This window comes from Erpetoichthys calabaricus, chromosome 6, assembly GCF_900747795.2.
Source record: "Erpetoichthys calabaricus chromosome 6, fErpCal1.3, whole genome shotgun sequence".
NCBI lineage: Eukaryota > Metazoa > Chordata > Cladistia > Polypteriformes > Polypteridae > Erpetoichthys > Erpetoichthys calabaricus.
The window spans coordinates 105,965,046-105,988,238 of NC_041399.2; the positions used below are offsets into that span (position 1 = coordinate 105,965,046).

Below are 23,193 nucleotides of genomic sequence, written 5' to 3' on the forward strand. Positions count from 1 at the left end.
ATCACTCTGATACAGGTTCGACTTTGCCTTGTCTGTTCCACAAGACCTTTTTCCAGAATTAACTTGGCCATCCTGTTTTTGTGGCTAACTAGTGGTTTGAGCCTTACAGGTGTGGCCTCTGTATTTCTGTTCATTAAGTCTTCGGCGGATAGTAGTCTCTGACACATACACATCTGCCTCCTGAAGACGGTTTCTGATCTGTCGAACAGGTGTTTGGGGTTTTTTCTTTACCAAAGTGAGGATTAATGATCTTCCATGGCATACCAGTCCCTTTACTATTACTGAGCTCATCAGCATATTTTTTTTTCTTAATGATGTTCTAGACAGTTGATTTAGATAGTCCTAAGTTTTTATGGATTTCTCTAATTGTTTTATTCTTGTCTTTCAGCCTCATTATGGCTTCTTTGTCTTTCATTAGCACAACTGTTGTCCTCACGTTGAATAATGCCAACTATAGACACCAAAGGTTGTCTGTAGGTAGAAGTAGTCTAGGTATCATATGCCTGCGCTATTGAAGCACATGTGAGTAATCACAAACAGCTCAAAATGCCACTTGCCCCAGACATTATAGTGCACTAAAATGGAGGGAGCATGTAGAAGTGTACGTGCTGTGACCAAAATGTATGCAAATACACCTAAAGTCTGTAACGTGCACTTTAAAATTACAGATCAAACAATTTATATACAATTAAAGTGTGGAGCAGTGGTGTAAATCAAGAAAAAAATGTCTTTGTCCCAAATATTATGGAGGGCACTGTATACCGGTATATGAAAAAAATACATTTGGAGTAATGTCTGTCCCATACCCTTAATGTAAAAGTATTTTACTATCCTTAATAATCTATGTAGTCTATAAAATGGTAGCTTTAATTATTCTTTATAGTGCTGGGTATAAGGTACATGTTCTTAAGTACAAATTGGCTTGCCTGTTTGCCTTCATATCAAACTGAGTTCAAAGATTCTGAAGGATAACCAAGGATGCTGAACCCTAAGCTATGACTGTAATGTGTCCTACAGTTACTGCAGTTAAGTGCATGACTGCTGCATATTTCTTCTCAGCACTTGGATTCTTTGTTGGACATTGATGCCCTGCAGTACACTGAATTCAGTTAAATTCCTGGAAATATAATTTTTTGTAACTTTGTGGCTTAAAGCATTATCCTACTTAAAAACAGATGTTGTAGATGGATACACTGCTGTTCTAAAGAGGTGAACTATTTTGTTTAGATGTTCTATGACATTCAGCTATTTTTTTTTTGGCTCATTTTTGTGGGACAAATATGTGTCATCATCACATAATTGTTTTTGCATTAATTGTTTGGTGTGTAGAAATATTTGGGAAAGCTCCGGTTTGCCAGCAGGTATAAAAATGAAAAATGTATCTATGCTTTGTCTAGTGATATTTTGACTTAATCCACTTTCGCTGGGTCGTCTTGTTTTTGTGTTTTGTGTCAGGGATAAGATTATTGATGTAGGAATCCTATGGACATGGAGGCTTGCCTAAGGTGTTGTGCAGGTTCAGTGCCTTTTTTTATACCACCAGTGCCATTTTTAATGTAATAAACCCTAACACATTTTAATTGGAATATTTTAAAGGTGGCAGGGCCAAATGTTTTGAAAAGGATATTAAAAATTAAAACCCACAGAATAAATGTTAAACATTTATTGGGTGTTTCTCATTAAAGCCAACCAGCAAAAGTACTATTGATGCTGAATTCATTTACAGAAATAAACAGGTGAAATGCTATAAAATGCAAGTTGGTTTTATGCATGGGAAGGAAACAACACCAGAAGTAAATGGTTACATACTGGAACCTCCTCATCTGTACTACATTGGAAAACCCATGTGCCCAAACCAATCCCCCCTCAATCCCATATGTACTATTTATCATATGTATTTAGTCTCACTCAAAACAAGGGAGAACCCCTGTTTTTCAAAGCAGAGCAGTATGTGCCTCTCCTATGTAGAGCATGGTGGTGCAGATCTGTGTGCTTTTTTTATTTTCCCTTTGTTTCTTCCCTTTGTTTGTTTGTTTGTTTTCCTCCTAATTTTTTTTTTTTAATTTAAAAACCTTATAAGACATGATGCAGTAGTGTTATCTTAGTATTTATGGCAGTCAGGATGGTTCTACCAATGGCAGAACTTGTGACTTAAGTTTAGAATTTGTCAATATAAAGCAGCATCTTATGAACCTGTGTCATTTTGGTATAAATTCGCCCCAACAGAGGTGAAGCAGTAATGTATGAATAAGAGAAAACATGCCTAATTGCAGAATAAGAGAAAGAAAATGTATAGGAGTGCTCGGGCCACTGTTAGTAATTTGTCAACCTGTAGAAATTTTCATGTATTTTTACTGCAGCTGAGCATATTGGGAAGTCTCCTTCATAAGAATATGTTATCAAAAGTTATCCATGCTAATCTATTTCTGTAGAAAGAGGATTCTGAAAGTTGAAAATTATAATCTTTCGATCACTTAATTTTAGAAGGTTTCTTCAGAATTGTTGAACATATTTTGATAGTCTCTGCTGAAGCAGTATTCATTGAATGTAAGATGCAAATTTTCTTTGGTTTGTCTTTATATTTGATTTTTTTCTCCATATTCACAAAGATGTTTTGAAATGCAATATTAATGTCTAGTTTAGCTTGCTTGTTTTTGTTTAATGAAAAACCAAATGAATTAAGGAACAATACCTCTTTAAACACTTTTTTTTTTGGTCAATCTTGTTTAATTCTTACTGTGTATACAAGTACATGTATTTTCCAAAGTTGTATGTTTTTAAAGGCATGCACAATGTTTTTTTTTTTTTTTTTTTTCTGTGTTGATTCTTTATTATTTTTCACAATACATATATTTTGAAATTACTTTGGTGGATTGAAATGGTCCTCATGAAAAAATCAGCTGCCAGGAAATATCATTAAAAAATTGGGGATTGGGTATAGCGCAGTCGGTATGTAACTAAGTGCTTTTCTCTACACAGTGTTTGTAGGTTTAAGGGCTAATGCCAGGACAAATAATAAGTAGTACAGATAGTTGTTTACTTATGACCGTTGACTTATGACTGCTATTGCATCTTGTGGGCTAATGACAGTTTCCTCATGCCAGTTCCATATGCTGTGTCTCATTCATCTCGATCTTCATTTATTACCTGCAGTGGTTTCGACTACATTGTTACATTTGTTTTACAATTATAGGAAAAAAGGCAATTGATATTGACTCAGAAAGGTGATCAGGCAGTATGAGGTAGGAAGGAAAGCAAATGCGATCACGTGTGATTTTAAGTTTTCTCATTGTATCCTATGTTTATTGTATGCGGTGTACTGCTGCGCTTTGGCTTTGAATTCAATGGAGGAGTATTGCAGCCACAGTAACTCCTTTATCTGTTAATGCTTATTATTAATAGGCTGAAATGTTAAAACAGAAAATATGAGAGCTTATACTCTGCCGGTACAATTCCTCCTCTCACAGGCTACACAGTGAACACTGGGAGGGTCTCACACTGATGGTGTAACATAACAAAGACAAAGAGAGGATTTCTGTAGCTGTTAAAGGTTAAGCAACCATGCAAGCAACAGTAATAAAGAAACAAAGTAATAAACTAATTTACAAAAAGAAAAGAAAATCTACACAGTGTGTTAAGAATAATGATAAAAAAGGATATAAAACAGTATGACTTAAGGGGCTTATTATACAGTACATATGGTCATGTTTGAATACATGTACCGCTCCATCTTACGTCCAGATTGACTTAGAACCGGTCTGTTGGAACGAAACGAGGTTGTAAGTCGACAGCTATGTGTAATAATATTTTTAGGTCACTGGAACTGCTTACTCTTGAACATGCTATATACACAAAAGAAAATGCATTATTTTGATTAGAAACTGGATATCAGTATGAATGATATGAAATCTGAGTATATATTGTTATAGGTTTATGATTTTCATTTCTAAAAGCCATTCACTCAAGTAGAATATTTCTTTTCATGCTTTTCATTAGTTGTATGTAGCTCCCCCTTTAACATATGAAGATGTGAATGTACATGCCACGCAGTTGATACATTGCTGGTACCCTATGTGTTACACTGATGTAATAATGAAAAGTGAATAGCATGGAGCAATAGTTTTGAGAATCACAACACAATTTTTGTGTATTCCACATTAGAAATTGCAGTGTCACTCTCCAACACCCATGTTTCACCCTCAGAGTTTTCAGTGTTATGATCTAAGAGTTGCTCTTTTAGTTTTGCTTGCGTAACTTTCATATTCCAGTTCATAATGTTGTCCATCCATACACATACATACATACACACACACACACACACACACACACAGTGGGTATAGAAAAGAATCACCCCCTTCTATAATGCTTTCTTTAACTTGCGTCTAGACGTCTGCAATCATTTCAATAGCTTATTTTGCGTTAATTTTAATCTCCTTCTGTCTACAAGTTATGCTGACGAGACGAGAATTTTTCTCAGCATTTCCTTGCGATAATACACTTTCAGGGTGTGAGAATAATGCCCAAATCCAAAAGCTGAAGCACTGCTGTGCAAATTGGGTGGGAGGAATTCAATGTGAACATTATCTAAATGTGGAAGCATGTTGTGGGCAGCACAGTTATCAATCAGAAGCCGAATCATCCTTTTCTTCTTCTTCATATTGTGAGGTTTCTGAAGTCTTTTGGGATCCCCACCCACGGGAATGTCACGCTGAAGTGCGTCCTGAAGCGTGATTGCCACGTTTGTGTAAGATTGTTTGTCCGTTGCCGGGGCAGGGCAACAGCAGGCTCACAGTGGTGCAGTGAGGCGCCACAGAAGCAAATCCTAAAAGTTCAGGGTCGCGCAATAAGTCCCTGTCTTACACCCCAAAACACGAGGCTGAGTCTCGGTACTTTAGCAAAACCAGCTTTATTCAGCTTGAAACAGGAACAGCATGGTTATTGTAGCTTGATCTGCCACTCTCCTATAAATAGACACAGCAGTCAGGCAGGGTCATGGCCAGGTTAGTGGCCAAGTAATCCTGTTCCCTGCATTACCCATCGAGTTTGCTTTGGCGGGGAGACGCAGCAGAGCTGTGAGCCTGCTGTTGCCCCGGCAACATATAAACAGTCTTCCACAGACATGGTGATCACACTTCGGGACGCTCTTTGCCATGTTGTCCAGTTGTGGGAGGTCCCAAGAGAGTTTAGAAACCTCACATTGTCTTCAATGAGTGCTGCATTAATAGGAATAGGAATGTTTCTTGAACGCTTATCAATGAACGACATAAAAACTGCTTTTTCAACGTCTTCAAATGCAGCAGTTCGCATACATTTGCAACCCGAGGTGTTTCTTCTTTTTTTTTTTTTTTGCTCGGTCTTTCAAGAAAGTTGACAGTGTCGATGGCGAAATTCCGAATTCACTGGCAACGTCTTTTTTCGCAATCGAAAGCTGCAAAAATGTAAAGTGCTTTTTCTAATATGAACTGTTATCATTTTTTCATGTCTACCATTTCTATAGGAGGGTGACAATGAATTAAATTCCAATGGATGTTTTCCAAATGTTGACGAGCAATAAGGAAAAGGTATCACTGAAAACCACCGAAAACAAAAACAGCAAAAAAGCAGTACGAGCAAAGTTCGAAGAAAGAATTTTTTTTACAGTGTTTCTGTTTGGGGATCATTGTGCACAACTGAGCTGTGACCACAGAACTAACTGCTCTGTGGACGTTTCATTCAGGCATTTCAAGGTCTTTTGGACACTTATAATGAAAGTATCTGTTGAATGTACTTCGTAGTAATGATGTTTCTATAGACTCGTGTCATATGGGGAAACTGTCAGGACCATAAAAATACTTCGTTGTAATGAAAATTTTGTTGTAAAGATATTCGATGTAATGGAATTTTACCTGTGTATATATAATACGACAGTAAAATAATATGACTACTATGTACAGTAGCTGTGATCAGTTTTAATTATATCGTGATTTGGCAATTTTGCACTCCTCTAATTGTACCAACCCATTTATTATCATGGGCAATGTTAGATTCCAAGAAATCATGAGAAGCCGTAGGGAGTCCATGTTAGGGATATCATGATATCAGAATTTTTGTATTTGATACAAGGTATTTCATGATACTCAATGCCCATTCTATACCATGGCAAAAAGTGAAGTCCCATTCAATAGCTATTTACTAATAGTAACTCAGTTATTTAAAGGAATGATATTGTGCCTTTAAGGAAATAAAAACCTGGGACTTGTTTTATTCCAAATGTAAAGAAGGCATATGATTTATGGTATTTTTCCCATTAGTAAAATCCAACCACCACTTTATACTTCATTATCAAGTATAAACCTATTATTTAACTGTAAGTGTTCAAAAGGACTTTGAGGAAATAGACAAATAAGGCAGAGAAAATGGACAATATACATGGTTGTAACAAAAAGAAGTGTGTTTTCAGGTCTGGAGGGAACTCCCAGAAGTAGTATTGTTGCAAGGACAAGCTGAAGTGCAAGTCACAGCAGAACAGTGGGAGGGAGATATGGTTTATGATTAAGATCATTACTGATCTGCCTGCAACAGGGTTATCAGATAATGAGGATGAGGAGAAATGTAGACATGGTTAGTGAGGGATTTGTCTCCCATCCATTATTGAGGCCCTCCACTAATCCTGCTATCATTTGTATGCTGGATTGGGCAGATATGCCTTACCTTCCTAATAGAAGTTCTTCTCAGATGAAGGACCTTCTGAGAATGGGAAGCCACTGGGGAAGGATTGCGCAGGTTGTGGGTGTTCACGGCATGTGCCAGAAAACTCTGTAGGATCCATTTACCACATATTCACCTTTTGCTTGTTTCGGTGAGTGTGTGTACAGTTGTGGAAGACACCCTGCATAGCCTTACTGCCAAAAAGTGGGAATACCAGGGATCCTAAATACCTCAGAGTAATAGCTCTCTCATTTTAAAAAAAAAACACTTTTGAGAGGCCACTCCTAATAAATGACTCAAGTAACAGACCACCTGGATCATCTGCAGTTTGCCTGCTAGGTCTGTATAGGAACAGATGAAACTTTGGTCTGTGTGCTCCACACAGCCTTCACCCAACTTGACAAAGTCGGCATTATGGTTTGGATTTTTTTTTCAGTTCCTTTAACAATGTAGAACATCTCTGGTTGGAGAATAAACTCAAGATGATACAGGTAGATGCTGCCATGGAATCCTGGATGATGTACTATTTAAGTGACTCGGGACAGTTTGAGAGGTTCCAGAACTGTGCATTGGAGATGGTGGTCAGCAACATAGCAGCACCTCTGAGAATAATTTCAACTCGGTTTTCTGTTCACCCACTGCTTACACTAACTGCATTTTGTTACCTACAGAAGTTTTTAAATGACTCGTCCATTCCAGGTTCTTTGTGTAGATGAGGAAGAGGAGTATAAAAAGGGGTAGAAGGGTGCACTTTTTTAGGTGCAAGGAGAGTCGCCTAGCTGGAGTTTGTACTTCACGTGACGTGATGCAACGCATGCCCCAGTGGATGCTACTGCTACTCAAGCATTGTACTGTTTATACTTGTGCACTTATTTTACTTAAATCTGGAAGATTCCACGAGGTGGCAGTGTGAGATATCATGACAGTGAGAAAACATTCGGCTTTGCTGTGTTGTGAATTCCCTGAAACATTCATTAAATTTTGAGGACACCTTGCCACAATATCTCTGAAAAGGATATTTAATGATTACATCCATCAATCCTGGGATGCACACGTTCCAGCAAGCATCAGGTGTGACACAAAAACAATCCCTGGACGGGGCATCAACTCATTCACAAGGTGAACACAAACATACACATACACTGACTAGCGTGTTATTTTTAGCGTCACTAAATCCCCAAACCTTCATGTCTTTGGAAGGAAACCGGAGCACATTGTGGAAACCCACCAGGAAAACATGCAAACTCCAGGCAGGAGAAACAAGGGACGTGACTTCCTACTGCAAGGCAGCAGCGCTGCCACACTGCCACTGCGCCGCTCCCACATGTGTAATTATTAACAGTATTCGTTAGTTAAATTAAGTTAATGACTTATCTGTAAAATGTAACATGCATGCTTTAATGTATTTCATCATGAAAGTGATACCAAGTATAAATCTAAGGATTCTAAATGTGCTGGAATATCATAAATGTAATGTGTTCTGTGTGGCATTTGCTGCTGTCTTCAGGAGGAAGCCCCAGAAGCACGTAGCAATTAACAACTGGGTCGGTTTTAAGATGACATTTACGATGGTTTACTTTAGTGATAAAGTAAACTATGAGGTTAAGGTACACATTTCGAGATTAAAGCAGAAATTTCCACTTTAATCACAAAATAGACCTTTTCACTGTCTTCCTTAAAAAATTTTTTTCTCTGTGGCTCAAGTACATTGCTGCACATTATGATGCTGTTGTAAAGGTGGAGAAAAAAAAAAGATGGCACAGAAGATGGTATCTGAGACTTTTAAAATGTATTGTGTCATTATGTTGGGGAATATGTGACGCTTGAATATAAAAGCACCACAAATGCATTTGTATGTCGGCATTTTGCTTCACAACATCGAACGATTCTTCAAACATGAAAGCAGGCTCATTGATCCTGTACGATCCACAAAGTGGCTTTCAGTAACATGTAGATAGTGAACAGAGACTCAGATGTCACGTTCCAACTTGATCGCACTGCACCCCCTGACCCCCTGCTGGTATTGCAATTCGCGCACACGTCACATTAATTTCTGAGGATGCACTCAGAAGACGTATCAAATGAATGCTGGGAACACATGGCAGCCATGTAACATGCGAGTATGCGTTCTGAGCATAACATATAAATGGGCCCCTAGAATCCTGGGTGTCCATTTGAATAGAATACTGACTGATTGGATAACAAAGAAATGCTCTACAGTAGAGGCCACAGCCCTAATAATGTTTGTGACAGGTTTCTGAGGATGTTTTACCAGTCTTGTGCTGTGGTGTGCTAGAGACATTATTACTGTGATGTGGGGGGTGGCATTATTCACTTGTCAGTCATCTGAGTTTGCAGATTATTCAAAGTAAATCTGTGTTTCTTTTTGTGTTCAATAATAGTGTGTTAGACTCTTTTCCTGGCTTCAACTTTGATTTTGGACACTTCCATTATTCTAATTTTCCTTCCTTTTTCTTGGCAAACATTACAGTATCTTGCTAAGCCAATGTTTCTATTACAGTTATTGATATAATTATATCATTTGTAGTTGCTTGAGCAAGTAGCATTTATTAATCTGTCATTTTGACAGACACATAGCTGTGTGGTTCATGCATTGTATTACCTTTTAATTTTGAACTTTTCTACTCTTTTTTTTCAAATTTGTTTCAAAAAACATATATTTTTAATACTGATATGAATGGCCACTATAAAATGATTAAGAGTTAACTTCTTGTCTGAAATCATGGTACCATACTGCTTATTTTTAGTATCTCTTTGTGTTTGAGAAAATTCCTAACCATACTGTCTTTTGCAGGGCAATGTTCATGAGTGGACTCAGTGAAAGCAAGCAGACACACATTCATTTGAAAAATGTTGACCCTGTTACTCTTCAGATAATTATTACCTATGCATATACAGGCAACCTGGCAATAAATGACAGCACTGTAGAGCCTCTTTATGAGACAGCCTGCTTCTTACAGGTGAGTGTGAAAAACTTTAAATGCCTTCAACATCCTTTTGTATTCCAGCCTAGCTTCAGTTAGTCCACGTAGCAGTTCCTTTTCTCCATCATCTAAGACACTTTTAAAAGTGTGTTACGTTGAAGTGTGAATACAGTGCCTTATGGGAGTGAGAGGGGAAATCACCACTGAAAAGTTATTGGTTTTACTCTCCAATTTAGCAGTTGTAATGTAAGACCAATTTGTAGGTGTTCATGTACAGCTTGAATGTCACAAAATTCAAATAAGGAAATCTGTTTTGAGTGTTTATATTTGAAATTTTGTAAAGTTTACTTAGATATTCATTCATCTTCTAAAAATAGTTTGACTAATCACAAATATTTTTCTTCCCCTAAAAAACAGAAAACAAGCAAAAAACATACAGTAAGTGTTTATACAGAATGTTTTAAATTTACAAATATTATTAAAAGTCAGGTGGTTCCCCCTTGGCTGGTGGTTTTTAAAATGTGTGAAAGATTTCTTTTGAACAACTTGGTCTCTTGTTTTATGTTAAAAAGTGAGGCAAAAACATACACTTTACACGCAGTAAAAAGAATGTCTAACAGAAAAACAAAACCACTGTGAGATACAGTGCATCCGGAAAGTATTCACAGCGCATCACTTTTTCCACATTTTATGTTACAGCCTTATTCCAAAATGGATTAAATTCATTTTTTTCCTCAGAATTCTACACACAACACCCCATAATGACAATGTGAAAAAAGTTTACTTGAGGTTTTCGCAAATTTATTAAAAATAAAAAAAAAACTGAGAAATCCCATGTACATAAGTATTCACAGCCTTTGCTCAATACTTTGTCGATGCACCTTTGGCAGCAATTACAGCCTCAAGTCTTTTTGAATATGATGCCACAAGCTTGGCACACCTATCCTTGGCCAGTTTCACCCATTCCTCTTTGCAGCACCTCTGAAGCTCCATCAGGTTGGATGGGAAGTGTCGGTGCACAGCCATTTTAAGATCTCTCCAGAGATGTTCAATCGGATTCAAGTCTGGGCTCTGGCTGGGCCACTCAAGGACATTCACAGAGTTGTCCTGAAGAGGACTCTAGGAAGAGTCCTGGTGGTTTCGAACTTCTTCCACTTACGGATGATGGAGGCCACTGTGCTCATTGGGACCTTCAAAGCAGCAGAAATTTTTCTGTAACCTTCCCCATATTTGTGCCTCTAGACAATCCTGTCTCGGAGGTCTACAGACAATTCCTTTGACTTCATGCTTGGTTTGTGCTGTGACATGAACTGTCAACTCTGGGACTTTATATAGACAGGTGTGTGCCTTTCCAAATCATGTCCAACCAACTGAACTTACCACAGGTGGACTCCAATTAAGCTGCAGAAACATCTCAAGGATGATCAGGGGAAACAGGATGCACCTGAGCTCAATTTTGAGCTTCACGGCAAAGGCTATGAATACTTATGTACATGTGCTTTCTCAATTTTTTTATTTTTAATAAATTTGCAAAAACCTCAAGTAAACTTTTTTCACATTGTCATTATGGGGTGTTGTGTGTAGAATTCTGAGGAAAAAAATGAATTTAATCCATTTTGGAATAAGTCTGTAACATAACAAAATGTGGAAAAAGTGATGCGCTGTGAATACTTTCCGGATGCACTGAAACTGTATAAGTGTGTTTTGTGTCCAGAAATGGTGTGAATCTGAATTAACTATTCTATGCTTCAGATGTACACGACCCTGTCATAACAGTTTCTCAATACAAACAAGTAAAAGCTACAAAATAATCAATGTCCCTTGGGTTTCTTTCACATTAATATTGTTCCCTGAAATAAACATGTATACAGTATGTAAAAGTTTATGTAGTAGCATATAGGCAAACTGTTTTTAAGGGGAGCAGAATTATCCAGTTGTACCCTAAGCCCTAGCCATGCAAATTTGGTTTTGTAACCTCAGCGAAGTGCTTCAGAGACATGCCTCCCCAAAACTGCCATAAAGATGATATACTTGGCAGTCTTTACATTTTCTGTTTTTTGTTAATTAATAGCTTTCCAGAAACATTTCTTCCCATCAACGTTATAACAGTTTGGTTGCAGGATGGCTCAAAACTGTTTCTTCATATTCTCTGCATTTGGGTTCTGACAGATGTGCATGTTGTTGCCAGAATGGATGCTGGCTTCCATGTGCTTTAAGATTGAACTGAATAGACCTGTTTGTTATATTCCACAGTTTTACCAATGTAATATTTTTAAAAATGATGAGAAGAATGAATAATCATGGAAAGTAATTTAAGGTGATTTTTATGGAAAAAAAAATATCAATTTTAAAATGTAATCACTGCTGCATGTTTATTTAACAGAGTCTTGCAAGTTTTGTTCACCTTTTTTGTATATATTTTCTTTCTTCCTTTTTCTAGGTAGAAGATGTGTTATGTAGATGCAAAGAATACCTAATAAAGAAGATTAATGCGGAGAACTGTGTACGAATGCTGAGCTTTGGTGATCTGTTCAGCTGTATCGAGCTAAAGCAGAGTGCAAAACGAATGGTCGAACACAAGTTTGCTGTTGTCTACAGACAGGAGGCTTTCCTGTTACTTTCCCATGAACTGTTGATTGATATCCTTAGTAGTGACAATCTCAATGTAGAGAAGGAAGAAACTGTACGTGAGGCAGCCATGCTGTGGTTGGAGTACAACACAGAAGCCCGCTCGCAATACCTTTCATCAGTCCTCAGTCAGATACGCATTGATGCCCTATCAGAGGTGACACAGCGGGCCTGGTTTCAAGGTCTACCACCAAATGATAAGTCTGTGGTGGTACAAGGCCTCTATAAATCTATGCCTAAATTCTTTAAGCCCCGTTTAGGCATGACAAAAGAGGAGATGCTGATTTTCATTGAAGCAAACTCGGAAAGCCCTACTGACAATACTGGATCTAGCCACTCTGCTGTTTGTTATAGTCCCCAAGCGGAGAAGGTCTACAAGCTTTGTAACCCACCTGGTGATCTCCAGAAAGTAGGCACACTGGTAACCCCTGATAATGACATTTATATTGCTGGAGGACAAATTCCACAGAAGAATCCCATTGCCAACCATAACAAAAGCAGCAAGTTACAAGCAATCTTCCGACCAGTGGATTCATTCTACTGGTTTGATGCTCAGCAAAACAAATGGATTCCCAAAACACATATGGTGTATCCCCGCATTAAGCCCTCCTTGGTCTACTGTGATGGTTACATCTATGCAATAGGTGGCGATAACATTGGTGGAGAGATGAATAGGAGGACAGTAGAGCGTTATGATTGTGAAAAAGATGAATGGACATTGGTAAGTCCCCTACCGTGTGCCTGGACATGGAGTACCTCTGTTGTGACAAATGACTGTATCTATGTTATGACACATAATCTTATGTACTGCTATTTTCCCCGAGCCGACACGTGGGTAGAAATGGCAATGCGTCAGACCAGTCGCTGCTTTGCCTCCGCTGCTACATTTGGTGATCTCATTTTCTACATAGGTGGGTTGCACATTGTAAGTAATTCAGGAAGCCGGCTACCCACCAGCACAGTGGATGGTTCCTCTGTTGCTGTTGAAATCTACGATGTCAACAAGAATGAGTGGAGAACCGCTGCAAATATTCCTGCTAAGCGTTACTCTGATCCCTGTGTGCGAGCAGTTGTAATTCTAAACTCCTTGTGTATTTTCATGAGGGAAACACACATGAATGAAAAGGCAAAGTATGCCATCTACCAATATGACTTGGAGCTGGATCGATGGTTCCTGCGGCAGCCAATTTCTGAGCGTGTTCTTTGGGATCTAGGTAAAGACTTTCGCTGCACTGTTGGCAAATTGTATCCTTCCTGCCTAGATGAATCGCCATGGAAGCCCCCAACATATTTGTTTTCCCCTGATGGCACAGAAGATTTTGAACTTGACGGTGAAATGATGACTCTCCCTCGTGTATAGCTTTTAAATGAGGCTGACTCCAAAGTTGGTTGGTTTTATAGAAGCAGGGTCAATTCCTCCTGATTTTGGCCAAGAGTATTAAGTTTAGGGACAAGGCAGCGATGTCCTCTTGCATACACATGCAAATACTATACACTATCCCATCCTCTAGTCATTACCTTCTCTATATAGTCACTACAAAAAATGAGTCCATACAGTTCATCTAAAAATTCCTGCTGTTTTATCATTTTTGTAGTTCAGTTAAGTATTAGTGGGGAATTAATATACCTGTAAAATGGAAGTAAATGCATTTCCCAAAAACTCTGGTTAGAACAGCCAAAAAAACCAAATCCCCTTTCACAGTAAGACCAGTTCCAGGACTGGTATGGACCGGTCTGGCTCTAGACAGCAGATGCCCAATGGAATAGAGACTGTCTGACTGCAGGTTCAGTCAAAAGCAGGCTCTTGTTGTTTAGGTGCCTGACAAGCTGACATCAGATCTATTGCTATTTCCCTTCTACTATGTGCCTCTTCCAGTCATTTAGTTCCAGAAGAGAGCTGAGTGAATATATCTTCTCTGCTCTCAGTTCTACTCAGTTAGCTGTGGGTCTTCCAAACAGCTGGTCATTTAACTAAAGAGTGTGCTCTTAAGGATCGCTGGGCTTGTCGTAGGACTTGCTGGCCTCTCTCTTTAAACCAAACCCCCACCCCCACCTACCAAACTCATATAATATATATATATAATATATATATATATATATATATATATATATATATATATATATATACACACACACACATATTTAGTGCGGGTCCCATGTGGAGCTCTTTTCAGTAAATGCCTCCACCCTCTCTGTACTACGGGCTCATGCGTATTATTTCCTGCTGCTGAAATATATAAAGATATATATATATATATAAATATATATTTTTCATTTTTAAAACAAAAAAGTTAGTGTGGAATAACCAGGTCTATTTTGTATTTTTTTATTTAATATCGTACATTACTGTAGTGTGATTGTGTATAGATGTCCCTACCCATTTTTAAATTGAGGAAAGCCGCTTGCTTGCTGAGTGCAGAAGCGCTACTCTGGAACGAGTCCCAGGAACCACTAGCAGTAGCAGGGGGCTTTCTCTAAGGAAAATTAAATCTTAACATGAGCACAGGTGCTTCATGACAAACCTTACTAGCATGTTTGGCTGCATCATGTTTCTTTGGCACTGTATTTTAAATGACATTAATTTATTAAAAAAATCTTTCCATAAGCCAGTTTTTGCATCTTTATTCATATATTGGAGACAGTTGTACAAGTGGGTCAGTGGATTCTCAGGTCTGAGTTGTTAGCCTTCCTGTTGGTTTCAAATTCTGCACACATTCTTTGTCCTTACTGTGAAAAAAGAACAAAAAATGAACCGCAGAATTTTACACCTATAATAGTATTTTTTGTTTAGTTTTATAAACTTCTAGTAATTTGATGAATAGTATATTGTATGTAGGAAGGGTTTGTGTCACTTTATCAAAAGCTGTAATTTTATAGTTATCCTGTATAAGCAATAAACAACAAAACTAACAATAGGAGGACTTAAGCTCTGAAAATTAAAATTTACCTCTGAATGGAAGCCATTGCTTATTTGCAGACGTTAAGGCTGTGGTTAAACTTGCAAAGCAGTTGCTCCACCCATTTATCCCCAACGTTTCTGATTGTTGTTGGTTTGTTTGTTGCTTGTGCAGGTGCTAAGTGTGAAATGCCTTCTCAGATATGGTGACACAAAGAAAATTGGCCTTCCTGTTTCAGTGTCCCAAAGACTGAACGTTTTTCCTCTCCCGTTTACACCGGCCAAAATTGGCAGGCTTGTGCAAGCATATGCAATTGGTCCTTTTCCAGTTTTTTTTTTATCACAATGTTGGTCTTGTCCTAGATGATTTATTTTTTCTTTTTTAAACAATGGTGTGAAGAATTTTTGGAAGGGTGGGGCAATTTTGTGTGCATTGAAAAGATTGCTAAAGTAGTGGGCCCGGGGTGTTTTTTGCTGACATCATGCCCTAATGCTGATAAGGAGCTGGTTATTTAATTGTTTTTGGACAAAAAATAACTCTCTCATGGTTTTCTAATGTTTTTTTTTTAATCTGAGGAAGAGTAAGCACTAAGACTTATGCCCCTCAGTCATGGAACAGTTGTAATTGTTGATAAACGGCAAACCCATATTTGAATCTTGCACTGGCTGTAGCGCTGCTTGTTAGAAAATGTTGCTAAAATATACGTAAAACTCTATAATAACAAATGGGTCAGCAGAATGACTATTAAACAGTAAGCAGTTCACTAGTTTGTAACAATGGACCCTGCTTTATATCCTGCATTGACCATATTGGCTTTTACAAGACAGTATTGGTACTGTACATCAAATATTACATATTTAAGAACATAATTGTACATTAATTGAAGGGTTAAAATCCATTGTATGCTCTTTTTCATTTTCATGAGTAGTTATGATGCTTTCTTTATTTACCCACTTCTGAACTGGCAGCACTGTATTAAGAACATCATAATACCATATTATGTGTTCTATAGCTTGAGATAAACAAATTTTACTTTCTTCTGTGTTAAAGAACTTTTAACATTTTGTGAAAGGAACAAGTAAACAATTAGCACTTCTAAGAATGACACTTAAACAAATGGCTCATTCCAGTTGGTAAGTAATAATAATGCATTTTATTTACACTGCCCCCAAAAATTAAGGAAACATATAATTCACACAACAGATTTTCATGAACAAAATATTACTAAATAATACAATGCAATTTGTTCAGAACAAAATGATGTAACAATGGTCAATGGAAACCAAAATCACCAACCCATTGACAAATGGATTCAACATCACACTGAAAAGTCAAAAATTGAAATCACAGGCTCATCCCAACTTGCATGAATTTCAGCACAGCAACTCCTAATGTGACTCAGTAGTGTGTATGGTCCCCATGTGTCTGTATGCACTCCTTGCAACATCTGGGCATGCTCCTGATGAGACGGAGGATGGGGTCCTCGAGGATCTCCTCCTGGACCTGGATCAGGGCATCTGAGCTCCTGTACAATCTTGGTGGCATAGATACACCAATACATAACGTCCCAGAGGTTCTCAGTTGGATTCAGGTCTGGGGAATGTGGGGACATTCAATAGCATCAATGTCTTTGTCATCCTGGAACTGACTACATACTGTGGCCACATTAGGCTGAACATTGTTCTGCACCAGGAGGAACCCAGCAGCATACAGTCTGACAATGTCTCTGAGGATTTCATCCCAGTACCAACTGCAGTTAAAGTACCATTACCTAGAATGTGGCGGTCTTTGTGTCTCTCTAAGGATATGCCTTCCCTGACCATCACTGACCCAGCGACAAACCAGTCATGCTGGATGATGTTACAGGCTGTACAATGTTCGCCACGGTATCTCTAGACTCTTTCATATCTTTTGCATGTGTTGAGTGTGAACCTTAGAATGGGGCCCAATGGCGGAGCTGGCAATTGTGTATTCTCTGACGAATGTCAATCTGGCTGCATGGTAATGGTATGTGACTCATGCAACTTACATGGAGTCTTATTTTTGACAGTTCCTGGTATCTCCTCCATGCTGTTGAGACTCTGCTGGGAGAAGCAACAAATCTTCTTGCGATGGCACATATGGATGTGCCATCCTAGAGGAGATGGACTACCTTTTAACTTAACCTTTTACCTGCTGTTGCCTCTACAGAACACCTATTTTCACTTTCATTTGCACCAAAGCAAGTGAAGTTGATTAACAATTCAAAAAAAGTAAAGTTGATTCCTCCTAACTGGACAGATTCATATCCCTGAAGCTTTATTGGCTTAGTGTTATGCTGTGGTGAATAAATGTTTCCTTAATTTTTTGACCAGTGTGTATATATAGCACATTTCCTATTCTCTGAGTGCTTCTTGGATATTCTAAAGGGTATGACTGAAATAAATGAACAGTTAACGGTATATAAGTAATAATGGTGAATAAGGCAATACTTGTGTGTATCTGAAAAAAAACTTAACCTGAAATTCAATTAAAATTATGTGTTTAAAATTTAGACAAATATTTGAAATAATCCAAGTCTAGATTGGTGGGTTACAGAGAGCTACAATTCCAAAGTCCTGGGGATAAGCAGATCCGCAACTGTGATACACCACTCTGGGCTCCATCGGTTGTGGGGTCTCAACGAGCGAGGGTGTGGTAACACTTTTTGTAACTTAGTATAATATCAGTTTGGTATAATAAACCACTTAAGTTTCTTAGCTGTCTTCGTAAAGTCTCTGTAAAACAAACATTTTCTGCCTTTCTCCCAGCAGAGCCCAAGAAGTACTTTCTCTTGGAATTGTATAGCATAAGAATGAAAATAATTTCAAACAATGCAAGATAAAACAGAAAAATGAGTGGTATAACCTAATGATCAAGTATATGAATGAATATTATTTTATATTCAGACTGTTTTGAGTGCAAAGCTTATTAAACACACAGACAACAGTGATGCACTAAGTGTCATTAATCTTTACTGCCACTTGTATTATATACAAGAAATTTTTATTAAAGTAATTGTTATGTGTACTGTATACAAATAATGGCATAATACAGAAATAAAATGTATTAATTTACTTATTTCTATCCTTATGCAAGTTCCATTAAATAATTTATTTAAATTAAGGACATAGACAAATGCCAAAAGAAGATAAACTCTACCTACATAACATTTAATATTTGTAAGTGATATACATCTGATATATACATTTAATATATCTACTATCTAATATATCTAACCGTAAATATACTGTACAATTACTGGCATTTTTTTCAATAGTACAACAACTGCATATATTTTAAATATATAATAAAAATACAATTTAGAAATAAAACTAAAAAAATAAGTACAAAGTTAATGGGAGAAGTAAATAACTGGTAGAAATATTCTGGAGTTGGGACTAAAAGTAAACAAATACGTAGAAAGGTAAGCATAAAATTGATGAAAGAAGTGTATCACGGGATTGGTTGGTCAGCTTTCGATGGAAATGAGGGCTGTGATTTGCCTAATTGTTCAGTTGTATTGTTCAGATATGTCCTCTTCAGTGTCCTTCTGTTCTCAAACAATTAAGGTTGGTGGCTTCTGTGGTAGAAGATCCTGCAGTCATGATTTCAACAAAAGAGGAATGAGGACCCTGGTATGTACTGTATGTTACATTTATTTATATTATTAAACTCAGCATTTCTCAGTGAGTATTTTGCAAATTGATACTTTGCAACTTTTTTCCCTGAATTGAAGTTCAAGGCCTCCATTATCCCACACACTCATTAGCAAGCATACACAAATAGTGAGAAAGAAGGCAAGGGAGGACAAAAAAAAATCAAAGTGCCAACCCTGGGCATATGTTCATTTTTGTCTACAGTGGATTTAGAAAATATTTTGACCTCTTCACTTTCTGCATACTCAGTTGTGTTTGTATATTTAAATTGATAAATTTGCCATCCAAACCTTGAAGTTCAACCCCAAATGAGAAACAAAGGATCAAAGTTACACCTTTCACAAAACTTTGTAAAAATGGGGATCGGTAATATATGCACAAGGATTGCCATTTTGCTATTTTGAGACTGCCAAGAATATGGTAAAATTTATATTTGATTCTTTCCTAGCCCTCTTAAGAGCCTCCCAGAAGGTTAAAAATGACAAATTTCAAATATAAGCATGTGGGGGATCATTTTAAATAATTTCAATTGATTTCAGTCATTGAAGTCATTTTTGATTTTTAAACCTTTCATAGGGATATAGCCCTCTATGGACCTCTGTTGAAGGGTGAAAAATTACTAAGTTCTGTTATCAAGAATATTTAGACTTTAAACATCTAAACTGAGGCACACATTTTAATAGTTGAAGTATTTGACACAACTATTGTTTATTATGTACTTATGCCTCATGAAGTAAATCGTTACAATTCGCAGCTTACACCAATTCAGTCTTTTAATTGAATTCAATGTATTTTTGTACAGTGTTATTCAATGAGTGTAGGCTCAGTGTGCTGCTACAAGTTCACAGATAAAGAGAGTGAGTCAAATTAAAACTTTGCATATTTTTTTGTAATTTATTGGAGGAAAGGGGTAATGCAATTATATAATTCTTCCCGCAATCTCCTAGGTGTTTAATACAATTCCTCCAGCATATAAAAAGTGCATGGATCCCTCTATAAAAAAAAATATTTTGGTTGCTTGCGCAGCCACTCATGCCACCACCTCCTGTCCTGAATATGGTGGATAAGAAACATACTCAAAGTGCAGGTCCTTGATGGTACGGGGCCAGACATTGTCATGTTCATTGTCAAGGACTCTTATTGTTTGAATGTTATTATGGGTTGAAGGTGGTCTCTGAGGAGGTCTGACTCTATGGCACCAGAGACAGTGTTTGTCCTCCAAAATGATGCTTCATTCATCCCAAAAGAGTGTCAGCATCACCTTTGCAGCTGGTGACTGCATGCGGAACTTCTTTAAAGAGTCATGGTAAGGAAGGATGGCACAATTCCTTACATGGTCTTTTGGTTTCTGGCTAGTGGTAATAAACCCAAGTTTCATCTCAAGTATCACCTGCTTCAAAGCCCTGCAGAACTGGTTGACACTTTGTTGTTTCAATGCTGGAGTCCTCTGCTGTGGCACCAACAGTGCTAGTCGTGAAAGAGCCAGACATATATGTCTCTGGAGACAACTATGAGTGAATTTTACTTAAAACTGGGTGGGGAAAAGTTAGACAGATTCATGTCACATTTCTAAAACAATCCAATGCCTCATGAAGGTGCTACTCAAACATTGATTTTAAGAGGACGTTTACAACATTCTACTTTAATGACAAAATTAAACTACAAGATTAAAGTCTACATTTCAACCGTTTTTTTTTTCCTTCAGTGTGTCCCTAATTTTTCTTTTCTCTGTGCCCTAATATGCTTCTGTATTAGGATACTCTGACGGTGGGCTACAACTCTCGTTTTCACCTCACCTTTGACATCTGACCACTTCTTTTTTTTATTTTGGACACTATGCGACTTTCTGAACTTGAACTTTGGAGTGTCTCCGCCATGCTGTATTATTCTAGTTTTGTGCATCTGAATTTTTTTGTGCATACACACATTTCCACTTTTGTCTGTACACCATATTTCTATGCACAGTATTTATACATAAGCCCCAAGCATAGTCAAGTCAACCATCTTGTACTTTCTTAAAGAGAAGGAACGCACTGGTGAGCTCAGCAACACTAGAAGGCCTGGACAGCCATGGAAGACAACTGTGCTAGATGATCTCAGAAATCTTTCCTTGGTGAAGACGGCGAAGACAAATACAATTCACAACTTTTAGCCAAACCAAGAGCACTTTCTGGGAGACAGACCTATCATTGCCAAAGTCTACAATCAAGAGAAGACTTCCGAAAAGTTAAGGCAGAGGCTTTATCACAAGGTGCAAACCATTGGTAATCCTTAAGCACAGGAAAGACAGATTAGACTTTGCCAGAAAACATTAAAAAAAAAAAAAAAAAAGTCCAGTTTAGTAACAGTTTTCTTTGGACAAATGAAATTAAGATCAGTATGTCCCAGAATCATGGACAGAGAAGTATATGGAGAAGGAACAGCCCATGATCTATAAAATACTATATCATCTGTGAAACAAGGTGGAGGCAGTGTTATGGCGTGACTGCCAATTGAAGTGGGTCAGTGGTGTTTATTATATGACTATTGGCAAAAGTTGCAGGATGATTTCTGAAGTATACAGAGTTATACTATCTCCTCAGATTCAGCCAAATACTGCAGAACTGGTAGGACAACGCTTCATAGTAAAGATGGACAATGAGCCAAAACATAACTGTTACAGCAAAGTGCTTTTCAAAGCAAAGAAGTGGAATATTTTTCAATGGCCAAGTCAATCAGTTGACCTCAACTCATTTGGACATGCATTTCACTTGCTGAAGACAAAACTGATGGCAGAAAGTCCAACAAACAAGCAGTACCTGAAGACAGCTGCAGTAAAAGCCTGGAAATGCATCAGTAGGGAGGGAACCCAGCACTTGGAGATGGTCATGGGTTCCAGATTTTAGGCAGTCATTGACTGCAAATAATTTTTAACCAATTATTGAAAATGATTATTATATGATTGTTAGTTTGTCCAAATAGTTTTGAGCCCCAAATTAAAACTGAAGGTCTACACTTCAATTACATCTTGATTGCTTTACTTCAAATCTATTATAAGGGTGCACAGAGCCAAAATTGTATCACTGTCCAAATACTAATAAACCTGTGTGTTCATGAAAATATGAATTAGAACCTAAACAGTGTATCATACTGTATCAAGGAGTTGAAAAGGATAACAAAGTTTCTCTCTCTGCAGATGATATGGTACTGTATACTGTATATCAGATCAACAAAATAGTGCAGTCCTAACAGATTTTCAAAAGATTTCTGGCCTTAGAATTAATTTGACTAAAAGTGTGCTCTTTCCAGTGAATTCTCAAGCACAAAGTATTAGATTGGACACCTTCCCTTTTATTATTGCAGATCAGTTTAAATACCTAGGGGGGTAAACATCACAAGTAGACATAAAGCTCTCTATCAAAAAAAATGTTGCCGTCTGTATGGAAAAAACTAAGACTTGCACAGATGGTCAACGCTCTCACTTTAGCTGGAAGAATTAACGTTAAGATGAATACCCTGTGTAAGCTTCACTTTTTATTTTAAAACATTCCAATATACATCAATAGATAAATTTTTTTAAGAAATTAGATTCAACCATAACCTCATTTATTTGGAATTCAAAACATCCACGTATCCAAAGGGTGACCCTACAAAGACCTAAGTCAGAAGGTGGCATGGCTCTACCTAACTTTCAATTTTATTGCTGTGAGGAGAAATACAAACTATAAAAACCTGGATATGGACACAAATAGATGAACATACACAGGCTTGGTCCGCAATAGAAATACAATCCGGCAGTACTTCTTTATATTCCCTGCTATGCGCCCCAATAAATACAAGTTATCACCAATATACTAACAACCCAATTGTCCTTCACTCACTCAGAATACGGAACCAATGTAGGAAGTATTTTAAGCTTTTATCTGTGGCACCTCTGCACAAGAACCACCTTTTTCCACCTTCTCAAATGTACAGTACACTAACAGCTGTGTTTGGTGTTCTTCCAAATGGGCTTAAAGTGGAGAAGGACAAACAAACTGTAATTGCCTTTACTACACTACTGGCACGTAGACTCATCCTGCTCAATTGGAAGAATCCTAACTCTCCTCTTTTAAGTCAGTAGGTAACTGATGTTATATACTATTTGAAACTGGTAAAAATCAAATTCGCAGATCTGTACAAAACTTTTTCAAAACCTGGTAGGATCTAATCAATACCATTTTAGAATAAGCATTTAAAGCACTGAGGAAGCAGGTTATCTCCCCTGTTTTTTTTCATTTATTAATTTATCCAATTATCTTTACTAGCATAACGTTTTATACTGCTGGCCTAGTTCTTTTTCTCAAGGGTGGGGGTTGATTTGTTTAGAACCTTTTTTTT

At 37.5% G+C, this 23,193-nt stretch overlaps 1 protein-coding gene across 3 annotated transcripts in view; it reads left to right on the forward strand.

Moving 5' to 3' along the window:
* The window catches only part of kbtbd2 (kelch repeat and BTB (POZ) domain containing 2), a 57,666-nt gene extending 43,317 nt beyond the window's left edge, over positions 1 to 14,349 (forward strand). For all 3 annotated transcript variants that reach the window (XM_028803832.2, XM_028803834.2, XM_028803835.2), the window contains exons 3-4: positions 9,503 to 9,668; positions 12,073 to 14,349. In XM_028803832.2, the coding sequence (XP_028659665.1) occupies positions 9,503 to 9,668; positions 12,073 to 13,620 (1,714 nt within the window). In that variant the 3' untranslated portion in view covers positions 13,621 to 14,349. The remainder of the gene's footprint in view (positions 1 to 9,502; positions 9,669 to 12,072) is intronic.
* The last annotated feature ends 8,844 nt before the right edge of the window (positions 14,350 to 23,193 follow it).